General features: G+C 42.2%; 2 protein-coding genes across 2 annotated transcripts in view; both read right to left on the bottom strand.

Moving 5' to 3' along the window:
• Positions 1-2225: 2225 nt before the first annotated feature.
• LOC134453717 (mitochondrial uncoupling protein 2-like) lies at positions 2226-8425 on the bottom strand. The gene is made up of 6 exons (XM_063204497.1): positions 8114-8425; positions 7516-7723; positions 6828-7025; positions 5501-5602; positions 4819-4999; positions 2226-3481 (listed from the first exon to the last, which is right to left on the bottom strand). The coding sequence occupies exons 1-6, from the start codon at positions 8234-8236 to the stop codon at positions 3391-3393; spliced, it is 903 nt and encodes a 300-aa protein (XP_063060567.1). The 5' UTR covers positions 8237-8425; the 3' UTR covers positions 2226-3390.
• Positions 8426-8776: 351 nt separating this feature from the next.
• The window catches only part of c2cd3 (C2 domain containing 3 centriole elongation regulator), a 29907-nt gene continuing 20666 nt past the window's right edge, over positions 8777-18017 (bottom strand). Inside the window, exons 22-29 of the mRNA XM_063205769.1 lie at positions 17508-17572; positions 16934-17139; positions 16273-16406; positions 15660-15800; positions 15079-15287; positions 12664-13672; positions 12119-12227; positions 8777-9233 (exon numbers count right to left, since the gene is read on the bottom strand). Coding sequence (XP_063061839.1) covers positions 9102-9233; positions 12119-12227; positions 12664-13672; positions 15079-15287; positions 15660-15800; positions 16273-16406; positions 16934-17139; positions 17508-17572 — 2005 coding nt within the window. The 3' untranslated portion in view covers positions 8777-9101. The remainder of the gene's footprint in view (positions 9234-12118; positions 12228-12663; positions 13673-15078; positions 15288-15659; positions 15801-16272; positions 16407-16933; positions 17140-17507; positions 17573-18017) is intronic.

Here is an 18017-nt window from a genome sequence, read left to right as displayed (position 1 = left end):
GCAGACAGCTACGCGGTTAACGGCAGCAAGAGCCGCTGTGATTGGTCCTCTCGACCAGACTGCTCTGTGCTCGAGAACAAACAGCTACTTCCTTGTTCTAACCTTCACTGGGCTACGGACTATGAGATGTTCATTGAATAAGTTCCTCATGCTTTGTAGCTTCATTTATTTACACGAACCAAAGACAACATGTGCACTTGCAAGTTACGATGCTGAAGTTATATTGGGACAGTAAATAGTGTTTCCATAGTTCATTCTGCTTTGTGCGACCTGTTCTCGACAATGACCCACTTCCTTGTTCCAAACTACCGCGGTGGATAGTGCAATCAAAAAAAAAAGGTTGACGTTTATTGCATGTTTCATTTCCATTGTCGTTGAGTCTGTGTAGCTGTGTAGCTACAAGGCAACAGACTTGTATAGTTTACTCCTTGTATTGAAGGCAGTTTGAATCCTCTCACAGCGCAGACCAGATCGAGCAAAAATCAAAACGGTCTGCGTTGACCTCTGTGCGACAGGCGGCAAAGAGAGTATACACAGCCCTCAAGGGGGTGAAATGAGATTCAGCCATAGACTTCTAACCTCCTCAAAAAGACAGGCCCGTTCACACTTTGCTGGAAAGACTCAACTACATCATAACAGCATTGCTAAGACATTAAAGAGAGCCTTAAGTTATCAACATATTACAGTATTAGTATGTTTTAAGGGCTTATTTGACATTGGAGACACATCTGTATCACCTCATCATCTGAATTAAGGATAATGAACAATTTAGACCACATTTGCAATTCTATACAACAGACGCCATCTTGGAAAATGGCCACCATTTCAAGTAGCAAATCAGGTGGATTTGATTGTATTGGTCTTGATCACATATATGCTGAATTTCATGTGTGTATCATAATTTGCTTGGTCAATTTGGAGCAATAAATCAATTTCTGGGGTCTTTTTGACGGCCATCTTGGAAAATGGCCGCAATTTCAAGTGGCAAATCAGGTGGATTTGATTGTATTGGTCTTGATCACATATATGCCGAATTTCATGTGTGTATCATAATTTGCTTGGTCGATTTGGTGCAATAAACCAATTTCTGGGGTCTGTTTGGCGGCCATCTTGGAAAATGGCCACCATTTCAAGAGGAAAATCAGGTAGATTTGATTGTATTGGTCTTGATCACATATATGCCAAATTTCATGTGTGTATCATAATTTGCTTGGTCAATTTGGTGAAATAAATCAATTTCTGGGGTCTTTTTGGCGGCCATCTTGGAAAATGGCCGCCATTTTGAGTGGCAAATCAGGTGGATTTAATTTCATTGGTCTTGTGTACAAACATGTCGAATTTCATGCTTGTATCACAATTTGTTTGGTCATTTCTGTGCAAAAAATCAATTTCTTTGGTTTTCTTTGGCGGCCATCTTGGAAAATGGCCACCATTTCAAGTGGCAAATCAGGTAGATTTATTCATGCTGGTCTTGAGCACAAACGTGTTGAATTTCATGCTTGTATCTTAATTTTATATGTCAATTCTTTGCAATAAATTAACTTTTGGGGTATTTTTTGGCGGCCATCTTGGAAAATGGCCACCATTTCAAGTGGCAAATCGGGTAGATTTGATTGTAAGTGTCTTTGGCACATACCTTCCAAATTTCATGCTTGTATCATAATTTGCACGATTCTTGCCATATTGGCCTTGTAGCTGCTCCACTATCTGCTCTGCCCTTCTCTTAGACAAGGGGGTGGTGGCACTGAAGAAGGGCTGGACTGGTCATCTGGCACACAGGGCATTTTCCCGGTGGGCCGACACTGTTGTTGTTGTTGTGGTTGTTTTCCTGGGGATTAGTCAACAGTTTAGATTGGGAGGCCCATTGGCCCATTGTCAATATAGACAGTAGATTCAGCCAGTCACGATGAAACTGGGGTCGGTTTCTCGATTATTGTCGTTGCTAACCGTCTTAAGGCCGCCTTAAGACCGTCTTACCATTCCCTTGGATTTAGTGGTGAGTGTCGCTGTCGAGAGAGAGTTGAGTCGCTCTTACGAAGGACGTTGCTACCGTCGTTAGCAAAGACGCTTTCGAGATACGGACCCCTGGCCTGTGTATGTCAGTCTATGCCTGGGCCATTTTTTCGGGCCCAGGTCAGCCCTGGGTGTCTGCCAGACAGACAGGGCCAAGGCCAAGTGGAGCTACTGTATGGTGGCCCTTTTTAAGTGTGCGGTCACTGGGGTTGTTTGCGTGGCTGCAGCCAAGACTTCGATTACACCCGTGTCAGCACGGCCCATTGTTCTGAGGCATCTGGGATTGGGCAATTTTCCCATCTGTCAGCCGGCAGCTTAGAAACTCCCTGTGCCCCTTCATTAGATCCCTGCTGATGTGTGGCGGGCAAGAATGCACACACAAGACAGCACTTGGGTTGGCACAGAACGAAGTCACACAGTAGGCAATGCTTTGCAGTGGATTTTCCACAAAAACGTACAGAGGCATAATGATAAATAAAGACTTTTTTTTTAATCAAATGTTTTTTTCTTTTTCTGGTTTCGATACAATTCCTGCTCCCATCCAAAATGGCAACTTCAAAGAACTGAGATTACAGACTACATTGACAACGTATACAGTGCATGCAAAACAAAATGTTTAAAGTGCGTTTACAAAGAGTATGTCAATTGGAATGGTATCTAGCTACTGTATATATTGTGTTGTCTTGTACAGTGTTGCTAATGCTACAGTGGATTAAGGAGTATCCATATCACCACCCACAAGGACAGACACAGCCTCAGGCACAGAGGATGTATGGGGTGTCACCTGAATGGGCATCATTATGAAGAAAGAATCAATAGGCTTCTGCTTCCTGGCTTACCCCCACTATAGAGGACTTGTAGACATGTACCACAATAAGGTGATATACGGTGTCATCAATTTCTCAATAAATAATTGCTGCATGCTGCAACCTACAAGGTCATCTATTACATTTAAACACAGCTACTGAAAGGAGAAATCGCATACATTTTTAATGTTGTGTGGGCCTAATTCACACACAAGTCATGTTGCTTACAATGCTATTGAGCCTCCCCTTTGGCTTCTGTCATTTGCAAAACAGCTGCAAACAAATGACTAAAATAACATAGTAAAATAAATCTTTGTCTAATTAGTAAAATAATATTTGTGCAACCCTGTGCACTGTATGGAATGTGTTTTTCTACGGTGACCACACCAATAAGGAATGAAGATAAAGTCCAAGTTGTTGGGATAGTGACAACACTGAATTGGGCACAATAGCATTGTGCTGGTCACCAGAACACCTGACTCAGACACTGTTCAGGCCACACTGATCTGTCAAACATTTTGCCATCTGGTTGAGGAAAGCCACACATCTCAGGAGGGTGGCCAAAACTCTACTAGGTCCTCGTCAAAATCCTCTTGATTTGCTCGTAGGAGACGAACATCACGATATTCCACGAACCCAGGCGCAGGAAAGACGGCACAAACCTGAAAGCACAGAAGTAGAAAATGCACATTACCATTCAGGAAATGCTTTGTGTACTGAACATGTGAAAAGTAGTTACATAATGCATTTTTAAAGGGACACTGTGTGAGATTTTTAGTTGTTTATTTCCAGAATTCATGCTGCCCATTCACTAATGTTACCTTTTTCATGAATACTTACCACCACCATCAAATTCTAAGTATTCATTTATGACTGGAAAAATTGCACTTTTCATACATGAAAACTGGGATCTTCTCCATGGTCAGCCATTTTGAATTTCCAAAAATAGCCATTTTTAGCTGCCAAAATGACTGTACTTTGACCATACTAGAAAATATTTGTTTATTACTTAGTAAACTTTCATGTAAAGATCAAATTTGGCAATAGGCAGCCCAGTTTCAATGAGCAGCATAGTTGCAGTACCTTTTTGACCTTTAAGAAATACTGTATGTACTCTTAACTTAACGTTTCATGCAAAATGTTTGTATTAAAACGCCTATAGCACAGACAAAATATTATTAGGAAAAATGGCTACAAGGATCCTGACGTTTTACGAAATATAGTTGCTTGTTCTGTCGCTGTGGGTGTCAAACATTGGGCCAATCTGGTTTCCTCTTTTTTTACTACTGGTTTCCTCTTTTTACTTAGGCAAGGACAAACCAACCGACGAGTTTCATCCCTAAGGTCATAGCCTGAGTTCAGTCACTCCTAATAATAAATCTAGTAATAGTATTTGAGGAAGCTCCTCAGTACATTTTTTGTACAGCACTGTTTTTGAACACTAGTAGTAATACTAGGTCCAGTAAAATGGTAAATGGCCTGCATTTATATACGTAGCTCCTTTCCTCTCCTTCGAGCACTCAGAGCTCTTTACATTACATGCCTCACATTCACACACTGCTGGCAGTGGCTTACCACGGAGGGTACCATCCTGCCACCAGGCAGGCTTGTGCGAAATTCCGAATGGAAAGAATTTCAATTCAAAGTAATGCCATAATACGAACACTAGGTGGTGGTGTTGTATGTACTTTCAGTGGGTGGTGTAGATTAAATTCAAAGAAATTCAAGGTAATGGCACCACCTAGTGTTCGTATTATGGCATTATTTTGAATTGAAATTCTTTCCATTCTGAATTTCGTACAAGCCTTCCACCAGGAGAAGGATATAAGCATTTTGCTCAAGGACACATCAATGGGGTCAGGCAGAGCGGGGCTCAAACCTGCAACCTTATGGTTGCCAAACAGGCTCCTCTACCACCCGAGCCACCACTGCTCCTCAGTAATGCACAGTATGTGACCGAACCCGTGGCAGATCAGTGACCTATGACCCTGAAGCTTACCCCTTGTAGAAGGCCGAGAGCCCCTCTTGCTGGAGCATGGCGATGGCACAGGCGGCCGCGCCGCGGTACTGCCCAGCGCTGGAGTTCATGAAGCGGGTCTTCACCACGTCCACCGGGGAGGCCACCACCGTGGTGCAGAAGCCAGCCATGAAGGCAGCCGAGAAGTGGCAAGGCAGGTCGTCTGCGGAACACAACACGGGCGAGTGGAAATGAAACACTGTCAACAGGTGAGCTCTACCATTGTAAGCAGGCTATATATCGTAGATCTAAGTGTTGTGTTATTATTATTTCGTTGTTATTCTGTCGTACAATACATTGTGGCCAATAATGGCTACAACACTCATACAACACTCAAAATCTTATAAGGGCTACAACACATTTGAATATGATCCCATCTCATAAGGTTTACAAAACATTTGACATGAATATGATCATATGCTGTAAATTAATTAGTGTCAGAAGAGTGCTCTGTATGGGCAGCTCGTCTTCACCTGGCAGTCAGTGCAAAAAATAGTGTTGTGTCTTTCATAGACATCACGTCTAAAACCTTGTCTTCTCAGTGACCTAAAATTAGGCATTGCACATCATAGTAGTTCTGTAGCATACTAAAGATGTCTTTCATGTGTATATTAATGAGGAAAACAGTCCAGAATGGAAATAACAACCATTACAAAAAGCTTACCAGACAACAAGTCATACTTCAGAATGAGTTCCTTGATGAGGTCATAGGTCACCAACTCTGAGCAGTTCACTATGGCGTTACGGGTGATGTTGGGAAAACAACCTGTCAGGAAGTCAAGACAAAAACAGAAATGCAAACATGACATCCTTGCTTCTACATCTAGAAGTTGCATTAGATGTAGAAGATGTAGAAAAAATGTGAGTTAATTTAGAGAGTTAGTTAGAGTTAGAGCAGTTTATTTGTCACATACAAAGCCATAACCAAGGTTACAGCTTGTAGTGAAATGACGGTTCTGGTAAAACTCCACATCGTGCAGAAATCATTAGATTAAATGTCAACATAAATACACATATTAAAGAAATAAGTAGTATAGAAAATGTCCATGGTGTCAGATTGTTCATAGATGTGTCGATCGAGGCGAGAGTTGGACGCATCGCTTTACAAAGCAGACAGCTGTGCGGTGCCCGAGGCTCCTGGGTGGATACGGTGCTAGATGAGACGGAGACTACATCGCGGGTGGCAAAACTGCAGGCTCTCACCCCACGCTATACACGGTGATGGTCTCCACATTCATCTGGTGTCCGCGGACCTCTTGTAGACAGTAGTGCGAGGCTTGTCGGGATGATGTTCTTTCTCTGCCGGGCCGGTTGGTATGCGGTATTGGCTATGCGCATTCTGATCTCCATGGAGTTCCGTTGCGCTGCGGTGATCCGACAACATCGATTTCGATTTAAGGTCAACAAAAATGCAGACGGCAATAAATAGCACTAAAAAGTGCTGTCTAGAAACACATCGTCATATCTGTCCAAAATGTAGACTTCATATGGACTAAGTAGGTTTGAAGAGATGAAAAATTGCACGGTTTTGACGGAGTTACCAGAGAGGCAGCCAAACAATGCGGCGCCATGGCAACATCAATTTAATTCAATTTAATTTAAACATTTAATGCCTCATATTAAGAGCACAAAGATGCTGTAAATCACTGATTCTTGAAAGTTTGACAAAAACATGTCCCAACTATAAAAGTGCTAATTTTGTTGACAATCACATTTTTATGAACTAAAATTGAGGTAAGGATCAAGGGGTCTGCCACACAAATGTACATTTGTTTGAAAGGTTTAATTCTAATTGTATTATTTGTATTGCTGTAAACCTGCGCATACCCTGTAAAACCTACCGTCCTATGGACAGACAATCATTTCAATTGACTAAAAATAAAAAGTCACTGATGGAATTCAAATCATTATTATGTGGAAGAATGTATTGAAGTAGTTCTACAGAACTACAAAAAATGACAAAATGAAGGGCAGAATGGTTATGTTCTCACCTTTCCAGAGGCCTTTGACTCCCTCGTCTCTGGCTATGGTTTTATAGGCATCGATGGTGCCACTGTAACGCTTGACACCGTCTGCCTCTCGGACCTGGGCCTGAAAGCGCACTTTGACCACGTCTGTGGGCTGGGCCAGTGCCACGGCCATGGCACCAGTCGTGCATCCCGCCATCAGACGGCAAGAGATGCTGGTATCTGGGAAAAGGAGGTAAGTTCAAGCCCATTATCGTATCAGAATTGCAGTATACATAATTACAGTTAATAAGCAGTGTACTATATGGAGTGAAATGTGGGAGTGGTGTGGTGGACTGCACAAACTGTGTAGAAAGTCAGTAATAAGAAAATAAATTAAACACATTCTTGGTTGTTTATTGAAGTTTTTAAAGGAGACATGCACTGTAAGAGAAAGCTTGTGGTGGTCATTGTATGTAAGAGAATGAGTGAATCAGAAGCATTATTGTTCAGCAATTGGGGTAAATATCCAAATTACATGAATTTATATAACAAAAAAAATAACAACAACAAAACGGGACCCTCGAAATCCATCACCAATCTTTTCTAAGCAAATAGAACGCACCCGACTGTTTTGTTGTATATTAAGCCTACCAAGGCATATTGGGATGTGTGAACACCATGGCGATAACCTTTAACCCTGGGGGCTGCTGCCCAACCCGTCTTTACTCACTGTCAGAGCCTCGAGTGTAGAACTGCTTCATGGAGTCGTAGAGGCCGATGCGTATGGAGGCGAAGCTCATCTGCCTCTGTAGCCCCGCTGCCAGACCACTGTACAGGCTCCTAGGGCCCTCAGTCTTCACCATGGTACTGATGGTGCCAAACACACCCCTGTACTTCTGCACCTTTATCCCATCATTGGACTTGGACTCTCCTTGGATCTGATAACGGAGGCAAATGCTTCTTCTAGTATTACTGTATATGGTATGGTATACTTATAGTATTATTATAAGTCAAGTATTAAAACTGCTTTAAGTCTTCAGAAAATTAATATTCAGACAGCACAGCACATCGATTACTGATCATTTCTCTGGAGCCAATTATGTATTTCACAAAGTGCTTCTTCAGGTTTTCTCTGTTATACGTCATCCTTCATAAATAAAGTATATTGGATGTCAATGTAGTCCTATTTTCACCATGGTCACATTACATAATGTGTATATTACCGTTACATTACATTTGAATTGAGGGATATTTTATTCATTACATTGAAAATGGTCTGACAATGACCAGACGGTCCTACAAAACTCAAATGTTGAATGTTTTCTCACCTGCAGTCTCACTTTGGCCGTGTCCAAGGGAAAAGTGACCAAGTCAGCAATGCAGGCTGCCGTTCCAGCCCCGAAAAACTTTACAGCTGTGGAACCAGCTTCTACCGGCGTCTTTCCAACCATGATGATGATAATCCCAGTCACAGAAAGTCCAGAAAGGTGTTCGAATATAACCACAAATGTTCATTTAGGCTCCAAGGATTATTACTTGATTTCAGAGTCAAAGTCATTATAATGCTACACAGTGTGAAAACTGAGTGGCCCAACACTGTATTTCTTCAGGCCGTCTGAGTGTTGTGTATCTCTGTGCGAGGTTACTGTCCCCTGCAGATCACATGGACTTGGAGGGTTTAAATACCCCAGTGCTAGGGAGTGCGTGCATGGCCTACTGCCGTCTTCAGTGCTACACCTGCTGAGCACTAATTTTAGAACGTATACAATGTACACGCTGCTTGAGCCTCCGTCATCGGTGTGACAATAAAACTTAAGTGAAGAAAGTCGGTGACAGTTCATTACTATATGTGGTAGCACCAATTTGTATCTATCTACTTTGTACAATGCTTGGTAACAATAATATATTTTTTAATTGGGCGTATTGCTCTTTTGGGTATTGTTTGAATGTGCTGAACACTGAAAAGTAAATAACTGGCCGCCAAACAATGATTTCTTGCTCTCAAAAAGTCTAAAATTTATTGTTATAAAAACATACAAACAAGATTTACACGCTTCATATTAGAAAATTACTGTACATGCATTCTGCACACCACTCATACACTCAGACTGTATAAAAATGTCACAGACAAATAAATTATTCACAGAAAGCCCACACATACATACACAAGTCAATACACAACACTCTCCCTTACACACACAAACGCACTAAGTCAAGTCCTGTCGGAATGTTAAAAAATATTTTAACAATAAAAAAAAGAGCACGCACAGAGAGAAAAACACAGACACGGCAACAGACAAAACAAGTATAAAAGTGCTAGTGGTCATCCTTAAAATGAGATGCAAATATCTTGGCTATCCTTTTTGTCTCCTCTCGGTTGGCTGCGGAAGGCGTGAACCTCGGCCTAGGACGAGTCCGACGAGGAACGACGATACCCTGAGACGTCTCCTAAAAGAGAGGGCAAAATCAAATCAGAGATGATCATTTACAAACACATGTAGTACATACAGTACTTACTGCAATGTGCTCTTGATTGAAAAACAAATAATATTTTTTAGTTAAATATCTCTGAACTGGAATACTAATAATAAAAACTGGACATGTGAACTGAGGTAGTAGGATCAGCTACACCGAATTACACCATGGTCTTTGAGGAAACAAGAAAAAGCGGATGGGTATTCCACAAACATGGTCAAGTGATTTACCTGGCTACGTTAACCTGCAGAAAGTGGTATACTAATATAATAATAATATAATAATACATAGCCTAGCCTGCATGAATTATTCAGTTGAGAAAATGAGCACTCCAGGCTATCAAATTGGATGATTTCTCACTACATTTAGGTTAACTTGACCTGGTTTGTTTCTGGACCAGTTTCTTACAATACGTCTCAGGTCTGGTCTGGTCTGGTCTCTGCTCTAACAGGTGCCTCCATATTGCATAACAGAACAGCACCCCCCACAACATCCTGTCCATCCTGACCTTTGGGGTCAGCTCAACCCATGCCAAACATAACACAAACACCTCCCACCGCCATTAACACCACTCACTGGAACTTATGGGCCATGTTAGGTAACACATAGTAGTCGAAATTCTGTACATTCAGTACTGTCTCTCAATAGCCGTGGTCAATTCAATCTGGTTTCAAATTATTAGTGTGGCAAAGACATGGTCTCAACACACTATACAATTTCATAATTAGTAATCCATACAATATGGGGCAAATATAAAATAATAATAATTAAAACTACATAAAAGATCAAAAAGAAAAGTTACACCAAAAAGTGATACAATTTCAAATCAAAACCACTTGAAAGACTATAATAGAAACAAATCAGTGACATACGTGTACAAGTGGAAAACGTGCATGATTTGTTCAACATGAAACATTGTTAACATGAAATACACCAAGTTCTATTTCGTTCCACCAAAAAAACAGAAGACGATTCTTTAAATGACACCATGATGATGTCTTTGCCCCTGGCCTGTTGTCATGATCAGGGTGACAGGGTGCAGACTTCCCGCTGCCAGAAGTCATTGAGTCACCTGTGTGTGACGTATATGTGTTGAGTGACAACCGCTTGTGTTGCATGTAGTCAGTGGAAGGAATTGTAAGAATAGTTTACAGTAGACACCTACACCTCCCTTCTCCGTGCCACCTCATTGATGGGGCGCAAAAGCGGGTCAAAGGCATCCATTCCATACATGAGTTCTGGTGTGTTTTGCATGTTTCATGTTAAAGGGGTATGCCACTATTTTGGGGCTTAATACAGTTAACATCGTTGGCTGGGGTTTATAAAGGTGGTAAAGTGTCTTATTTTTCATGTTAAGCGTTGTCTTGCTTTAAGACAAGTTAAAAGAGGGAGTATGTCGCTAAGCTAGTGAAAGTCAATGTATCCGTGTAGCATTGTAGCATGCTACACGGATACATTGACTTTCACTAGCTTAGCGACATATTCCCTCTTTTAACTTGTCTTAAAGCAAGACAACGCTTAACATGAAAAATAAGACACTTTTCCACCTTTATAAACCCCAGCCAACGATGTTAACTGTATTAAGCCCCAAAATAGTGGCATACCCCTTTAATGTCATCTTGTCTGAATAGCCAGGGTAACTCTAGTACAGTGTCTCCCAACCATTTTTGTCTCATGTACCCCCAAGCCTTTTCCTTATGCCACGAGTACCCCCAAACTCATGTAACTCGCTTTTTCTATTCCAGTGTGACTATGCTCCATGCATTTGTTAAAATTACATTTCCCCAAGTACCCCCCTACAGTGGGCTTGCGTATCCCTAGTGGTACACGTACCCCTGGTTGGGAAACACTGCTCTAGTATATGCTGTGCGTATGAAGTAAGTAAGTAAGTAAGTAAGTATGAAGTAAGGCAGGGAGGAAGTAAGACAGGGGGCATGGTGACTATGGGCTGCGACACTATGGCACGAATCCAGTGACCCGGGTTCGAGTTTGAGTTTGAGTTCAATCAATTATTTCCCGACTCTTCCCCATCTCTCTCTCCTAATACTTTCATCTTCATTCACTACTACTACTGTACTGGGGTGAATTTCTCAAAACCAAAGTTGCTTACTACATGAGCTACTTTGTTGTTTTCAATGCATTTTCCCATTGGCAACTACCGAAGTTGCTAACAGGCTAACAACTTCTCTATCTTCACTGTCCTATTGCAATTTTTTTAAAGGGCTTTGATGTCTGGTACGTGTTTTTGTACATGTGTATGGTGGGGTTAATGAGACCGCATGTGGTGTGTGAAGTGTTGGAACAGCCTGACCTACTCATAAGGCATGCTGCTCTATAGGTCAGGCAGGAGTGGGGGAACAGGTGGAAGCCCAGTCAACAACACCATGAGAAGAGCTGGGCAGTATTTCAGACACAAAATGATTTTACAAAAGCATTTTAAATACATATTTATTTAAATACGCATTTAAAATACACAAAAGTATTTTGAGTGGGGGAGTTGCTATGTTTTCCAGTACAGGATCAGTATATTCCTTTATAGCCAGCCACGGTACTCAATTGTACGGATCTGCTTTGGCAATTAGTGAACAAATTTGACAATGACCTGACTTTTTTATTTGAAGGCATCAAGAGGTTTAAAACCACGACAACCTGAGCACCACAAATTTTCCCCATAAAGATTGATAAAAGAACAGTTTGACACACGTGTACACTGCTTCGGAGAGAAGAAAGTGGTTAAAACAAATCCATTTTTTAAAATTATTTAACCAGGAGAAAAGGCCCATTGAAATGAACTATTTCTTTTGCAAGGGCGTCCTGGCCTAGAGGCATCATGGGCTGGCAAGAATGTGACGACTTACTAGTTCTGTGGTGGCCAGAGGGAACGTGGGGGCCAGGCGCAGGGCCCTCATGGAGGCCTCCAGGTGCTGAGTGGGGAGGAAGAAGTTTGGCATGTCCAGCACATCACAGCTACAGACACAGGGGGTTAAGGAAGATGCAAACAGGCACTGATGTTCAAAATAAGGGACAAACACACTTGGCAAATCCTTGCAGTGCATGAGTACCTGGCTGGCACAGTATGTGCATTGCGTCCTTCAAAGTAGCAGAATATTGGCAAACAGTCACTCACAGAATGTCAGCTGAATGATAAAAAGACAACCAGACTTTGATTTTAAACTCTTCTCATGTCATTATGAAAAATTATTCAAAAACTAGACAAGAAATTAGGGACTGACTCCAGAGACGGTCTTATACAAGAAATTAGGGACTGACTCTTGGCAGGTAGCATAAATCAGATTTCATCAGAAGACGATCAATCAAACTGACAGTGACATTCATAGATCATCAACACAATTACAACATCATAACATTATTAACTTTCAGATGACATCTAAAGAAAGGATACAGTTTTTCACTCTCTTGCTCTTGCTCGACATCATCGGTGGAATGTTGTTTTGGGCTTTTGTTGCCTTCACCACTGACTGGCACTACTAAGCTCTCTTCCTCCTCCTCTTGGCAACCAGAACCGGTGAGAGCAGCGGTAGCACCTTCAGTCCACGATGACAAATCTGCAGGTAGTGGTGGGGACACGTGGCCCTGCTCTTCTGATCTCTGTTGCATTGAACTGCTCTCAATCAAAGTGTCATTTGCATCCGAACCACCAGCGCCGCCATCTGAGCCCTCAGCGTCAGAGTCCAGAACACTGAGGGTTTTAATGGTGTAGGGCATGGTGTTCTTGGTCCAAGACGACTCTACAATGTCCACTCTACTCTCTTCTTCTTGTTCTTCTTCCACATCTTCTTCTGCCATCTCCTCCTCCTCCATGCTTGACCTCCTCATGGGGAGATCGCAGGATGGTCGCTCCTCCTGTTCTTGCTCCGCAAGCCCATCCAGAGAGCCCAGGTCTGCATCATCCACCACACTCGTCCAGGGGCTGGTTCTGTCAGTCATGGAAGTGATCTCATTTAGGGTACGGGGCTCTAGCAAGGTCTCCTCAAAGTCCTCATCATCCTCATAGTCATCTTCATCCTGCCCTACCTGATGTTCTTCATCAGGCTTATCATGCTCCTCCATCTCTTCTTCAGAAAGACATTCTTCCACCTCATCATCATCTTCTTCGTCCTCAACCAAGGCAGGTTCTCTCGTGTCACTCTGAGGCACTTCTGCTTCCACAGGATGTTCATGCTGTGTCATAACAGGCTCATATGAGGTCAGCAAGGGGTCATGGCTCACCTCAGGTGTTCTAGAGTCTCTGGGGGAGAGCATAGGGGGAGTGTCTGGGGACTTGGAGCGTGATGGAGGAAGCGAAACTTTGGATGGGGCTTGATGGTCTGCTGCAGGCAGACAGGTTTCTCTCGTCGGGCGTGGGGGCAGGCCAGAGATGTTTGACAGAAGCCCTTGGCAATCACTCATGCCTGATTTGACAAAAGGGGTGAAAGAAGAGAAATAAGGGATGTATTCATGGACAAAAAGTTAGACTGTTAGACTGTAAGGGAAAAACAGCTTGTGTACATATTCAGAGTTCAAAATATGTACACTGTTGTGAAATGTGATACATGTAACATGTAACATGTAATAGTTAACAGTGTTGGGCAACTTAAACTGTAATGCATTACTGACTACATGTTACTGTCTTATCAAAATAATCCCCTACACTACAATATTACTACATTTAAAATGTAAGGCATTACACTACTGTTGCATTACTTTAGTTACTTTCGCCAAAAGAACTGTAAGCCTAAATATGGATCTGGCAATTTATTACAGTGAAAATCAAGCTCACGAGTCATGACTTTTTCACCTCCCATCCAGGTGTTTTTGGCAGCATACAGACTAAAAACTACCAAGTTCGTAAATAGCATCTTTCTGACCCAACACACTGAATACCACTAAAATCCAGGTCATTGCAATGCATTGTAACTTAAGTTATTTAGCATTGTAACTAAGTAAATATTACAGAGTTTTGCCCTGTAATGCCTTACATTACGGCATTACAGCAAAAAGTAATGCATTACAGTAATTCATTACTTTTGAAATGCATTACCGTCCAACACTGATAATAAAATAAAATAAATCCTTACTTGCATTTAATTCAAATAATGGCTGCAGCTCAAAGTGCAGCTCAAAGGAACAAAGAAAGAAAAAAAAAGGCAGAAAAAATATGGACTCAACTCATCAATATACATTGGATCACAGTACATTTAAAGGAACAGTGAACCTGTTTCGGAAATATGCTCATTTTACTCTCCTCAAGTTAACAGAGATTTACTTTTCACCTGTTCCTCCGATTCTGGTGCTAATATTTCTAAGCATGCATCATGGGCCAAGTCGGTACCTTTTAATTTTTGGTACCATCTAGTTCAATGATAAATGCTAAGAAGATGGAGGCCATCACCACCAGACTCAGAGAACAGCTGGAAGAACAAGAGCAACATCAATCTTAATGATATACATTGACATAGGAGGTGTAAAATAAGGATATTTCCCAAAATGGTGGACGGCTCCTTTAACCCATTGTGTCCTGGAGCGACATATACGCTGCATTTAGATTTTTGAGATTTGAGCAGCTTTATTAAAAATGTGGGTATGTTAGAGCTGAATGAACACATTCTAGTGCAAAATGAAGGTTCCATCTTTTAAATGCAAGTTATTTAATGTGTTATAACTTATATGCTTCAGAAGCTGAAATAGTTAGGTTTTAATAGGGAGAGGGCACCTTTTCCCAAAAAGGTCTTAGGCTAAAATGGGTTAAAAAATAGTCACTAACTGAAGCAGTGCGGTGGAATAAACGTATCCACATCTTTCGTTCGTTCGTTCATACCGTTGATGATGCTATTGACCTGCCCGACCAGGCGGCTGGACTTGAGCAGGAGCTGCTGGGTGTCCGTGTCCGAGTCCCTGCGCTCTTCCTGGGGTTGAAGCGGTGTGCCGCCTCCCCCGTCGCCCCGGCCCGTGGAAGACGGGAACGGGGGACTGATGAGCTTACGGCTGAAGTAACGCTGGATGTCGTCAAGCTCACTCAGGTTTCTCCTACGTAGATGTATTGAGAAACATTTTTAAAAAATGAAGCCAAAGATGATTAAACAATATTTGTTTTTTTATTTCCCTAATGAACAGGCATATCATAGCCATTTACTTTTTAAACGAGGCAAAAAGTATTCCTAAGCAACACAATTATTACATGCTGCATATCAATCTACAATCTAAAATATAATAAATCTTTTTTTATGCTATGTAGTCTTTTCACATGATCCAATATCAACTCTACGTTAATGGCTTAGCCACCTGCCTTTAGCAATGACATGATAAATACATATGACATAGTAATAGCAGCCCGTCATGGATGATAATAATCGCTTTGAAGAGGAGTTCTCCTCCAGTGGTTCTGCTGTGGTTGAGTACCTGAGTGCAGAGAAGAGGACAGAGCGGCTCGGGTCGGCGTCCCCAGCAGCCAGCTGAGAGGCCTGCTGCTGATGCTGGTCCCCCTCGCCCTGCAACGGGCACTGGTGGGAAACCCCATGCTCCTCCTGGCGGCCACTGGATCTGCCACAGAGCGGAAAACCAAGAGGAAAATAAACAATATGAGCTTGAGGGGTGAATTATAAGGGCACCAGATGTTTCACGATGAGAACATGCAGTTGGTGTATTCTCTGTCCCGACTGGGTTCAATAAATAAATAACTTAATAATACCAATATTTTCTTCAAAAGTTTTTTGAATCATATGTTTCATGTTTCATGTACCATGATGGCATCATTCAAAAGACTATATACTCACAAGCACAAGCAATGATGACAAAAGACAGACAAGGTAAGCATACAGTGTTTTTTATATGTGGGAAATAAAACTAACCTGAAGACAGACAGACGCACGCACGCGCACGCGCACGCGCACGCGCACGCGCACGCGCACGCGCACGCGCACGCGCACGCGCACACGCACACGCACACGCACACGCACACACACACACGCACACACACACGCCAATCCCTTTTGTATATATTGGATGTCCGTACCTGTCTGCCAGCATGTGTTCCAGGTGGTGAGGAGGGGTGTTGATACGCTGCTCGGGGTAGCGGCTGATGTGGCTGGGGAAGGCACTGTAGACACCCGTCGTCTGGTAGCACAACGGCAGCCCACTCAGTACGGCCTAGCAGACAAACATCAAAGTGGAAGTGAAGTGAAAGCCCACCTGGGAAACTCCCATCGTCATTGTGACAGCATTCCACAGCACACAAATGCACACTACACACAGCGAAATTGCATTTATGCCTCACTTGTGCAAGGGCCCGGAGCATTCTCAGGGAGTTGAGCCGGCAACCTTTTGGCTACAAGTCTGACGCCATTACCGCTTAACCATTAAGTCGCCCTAATCAGGGGTTTGAGGTCAGTCGGGCACCATGAGGCACTGCCTGCCAGGCTGAAGCAACTTCATTCATTCAAAGGTTGCACAAACCTGGTTTCCGCAATGCAGGTATTTGCTCCCTGCAAGTGTGGTAGTTAATGTTCAGATAAAGCATCTTTCATTTTTTTGGTGTGTTGTGTTTGACACACAGCTACATGATTCAGTGTTAAATGTTTGAATTGTTTCACCTCTTTTATTTTGCGTACATTTGTGAACAGATTAATTTATGCTTTTCTGTGAAACCATCATGTGTAGGTGCACCTTGTACTTACACTTGAGTCTTTGGCGCCCTCTTCTGTTAAAGTCTGCCTATGGCGCCTGAGGTCGTGCACACCCCTGAGAGGGGCGATGGCCACCTTGAGCTGGCCCTGGCACTGCCCGCTGAAGTCTGTGATGTTGTACCAGCCGCACACCGACTGGAATCCGGACAGCAGCGGTGACAAGTCCACCGTCACAAAGCCAATCACACGCTCTACGTCTACATAGCAGAGGGGACAGCAACATGCATAGTTCCATTATGTTTGAATTGCAATATTCAAGACTTCATATGAATGTACAAAGACATGGTTCCATTGTGTTTGAATTACAGTACTCAAGACTTTCATAATGTGCAATCAAGAAACTTTGAAAAAATAGATGAAGCTTGTGGTTGTGACTTCCTGATGACTCATGTTGTGATTTTGTTGTTTGATTGCTTTTGGTAATTTTCTATTCACTGGTAGAAAAACTGCTCAACTCGTGCTCAAATATCACTTTAGGTAAGTAAAGATAATGTCTTGTGAAGTAGGTGATCCTTGCGAAATAATTAATATGAGTGAAGTATGAGAAAGTTTAGTATTTAATTACCTCCTTTATGCCAGACTTTGAATACCAGAGACTGCTGAGGATCCAGCAACAACTGTTTGGAGAGTCTATAAAACAACACAAGAGAAGGACGCTACATTATTTGAATTCACAAAGCATTTGATTTTACACAGACATTCCTACAAAGGTTGACTTTTCTCAACCAAAACAACTTCTGAACTACTGCACCTCTCTTACATTAGATATTGCCATTACATCAGATTACAGGTAACACAGAATTTATGAGAATTATTCAACTATTCACTTGAAAGGTTCATTCAAGTGCATGTACACAGTGTGGCCAACAAAAAAACAAGTCGCCTCCAAGAAAAGGTCACACATACTAATATGCTCTTGGAACGCCTTATGCTTTGATTCCGGTCCACATTTGGTGCTGCAATGTTTCAATAAACTTCTGCGAAGTCTTTTTTTCCATTACTTTTTTAGCCAGGCTGTGTACATGTAGCTGTGCTGTATATTGTGTGTGTCATAAGAGCAGAGAGGGAGACTCAC

The sequence above is a fragment of the Engraulis encrasicolus genome, chromosome 8 (assembly GCF_034702125.1).
Source record: "Engraulis encrasicolus isolate BLACKSEA-1 chromosome 8, IST_EnEncr_1.0, whole genome shotgun sequence".
Lineage (NCBI taxonomy): Eukaryota > Metazoa > Chordata > Actinopteri > Clupeiformes > Engraulidae > Engraulis > Engraulis encrasicolus.
The sequence above is the reverse complement of the archived record's forward strand: the minus strand, read 5'-3'. Positions and strand labels throughout refer to the sequence as shown.

Coding starts and splice junctions, on each gene's coding strand:
- LOC134453717 (XM_063204497.1), bottom strand. CDS start 8,236: ATGGTTGGAAAGACGCCGGTAGAAGCTGGTTCCACAGCTGTAAAGTTT. Junction 5,603..6,827: donor AGTCAAAGGCCTCTGGAAAG/GTGAGAACATAA, acceptor ACTTCCTGACAG/GTTGTTTTCCCAACATCACC. Junction 3,482..4,818: donor CTCTCGGCCTTCTACAAGGG/GTAAGCTTCAGG, acceptor CTGTGCTTTCAG/GTTTGTGCCGTCTTTCCTGC.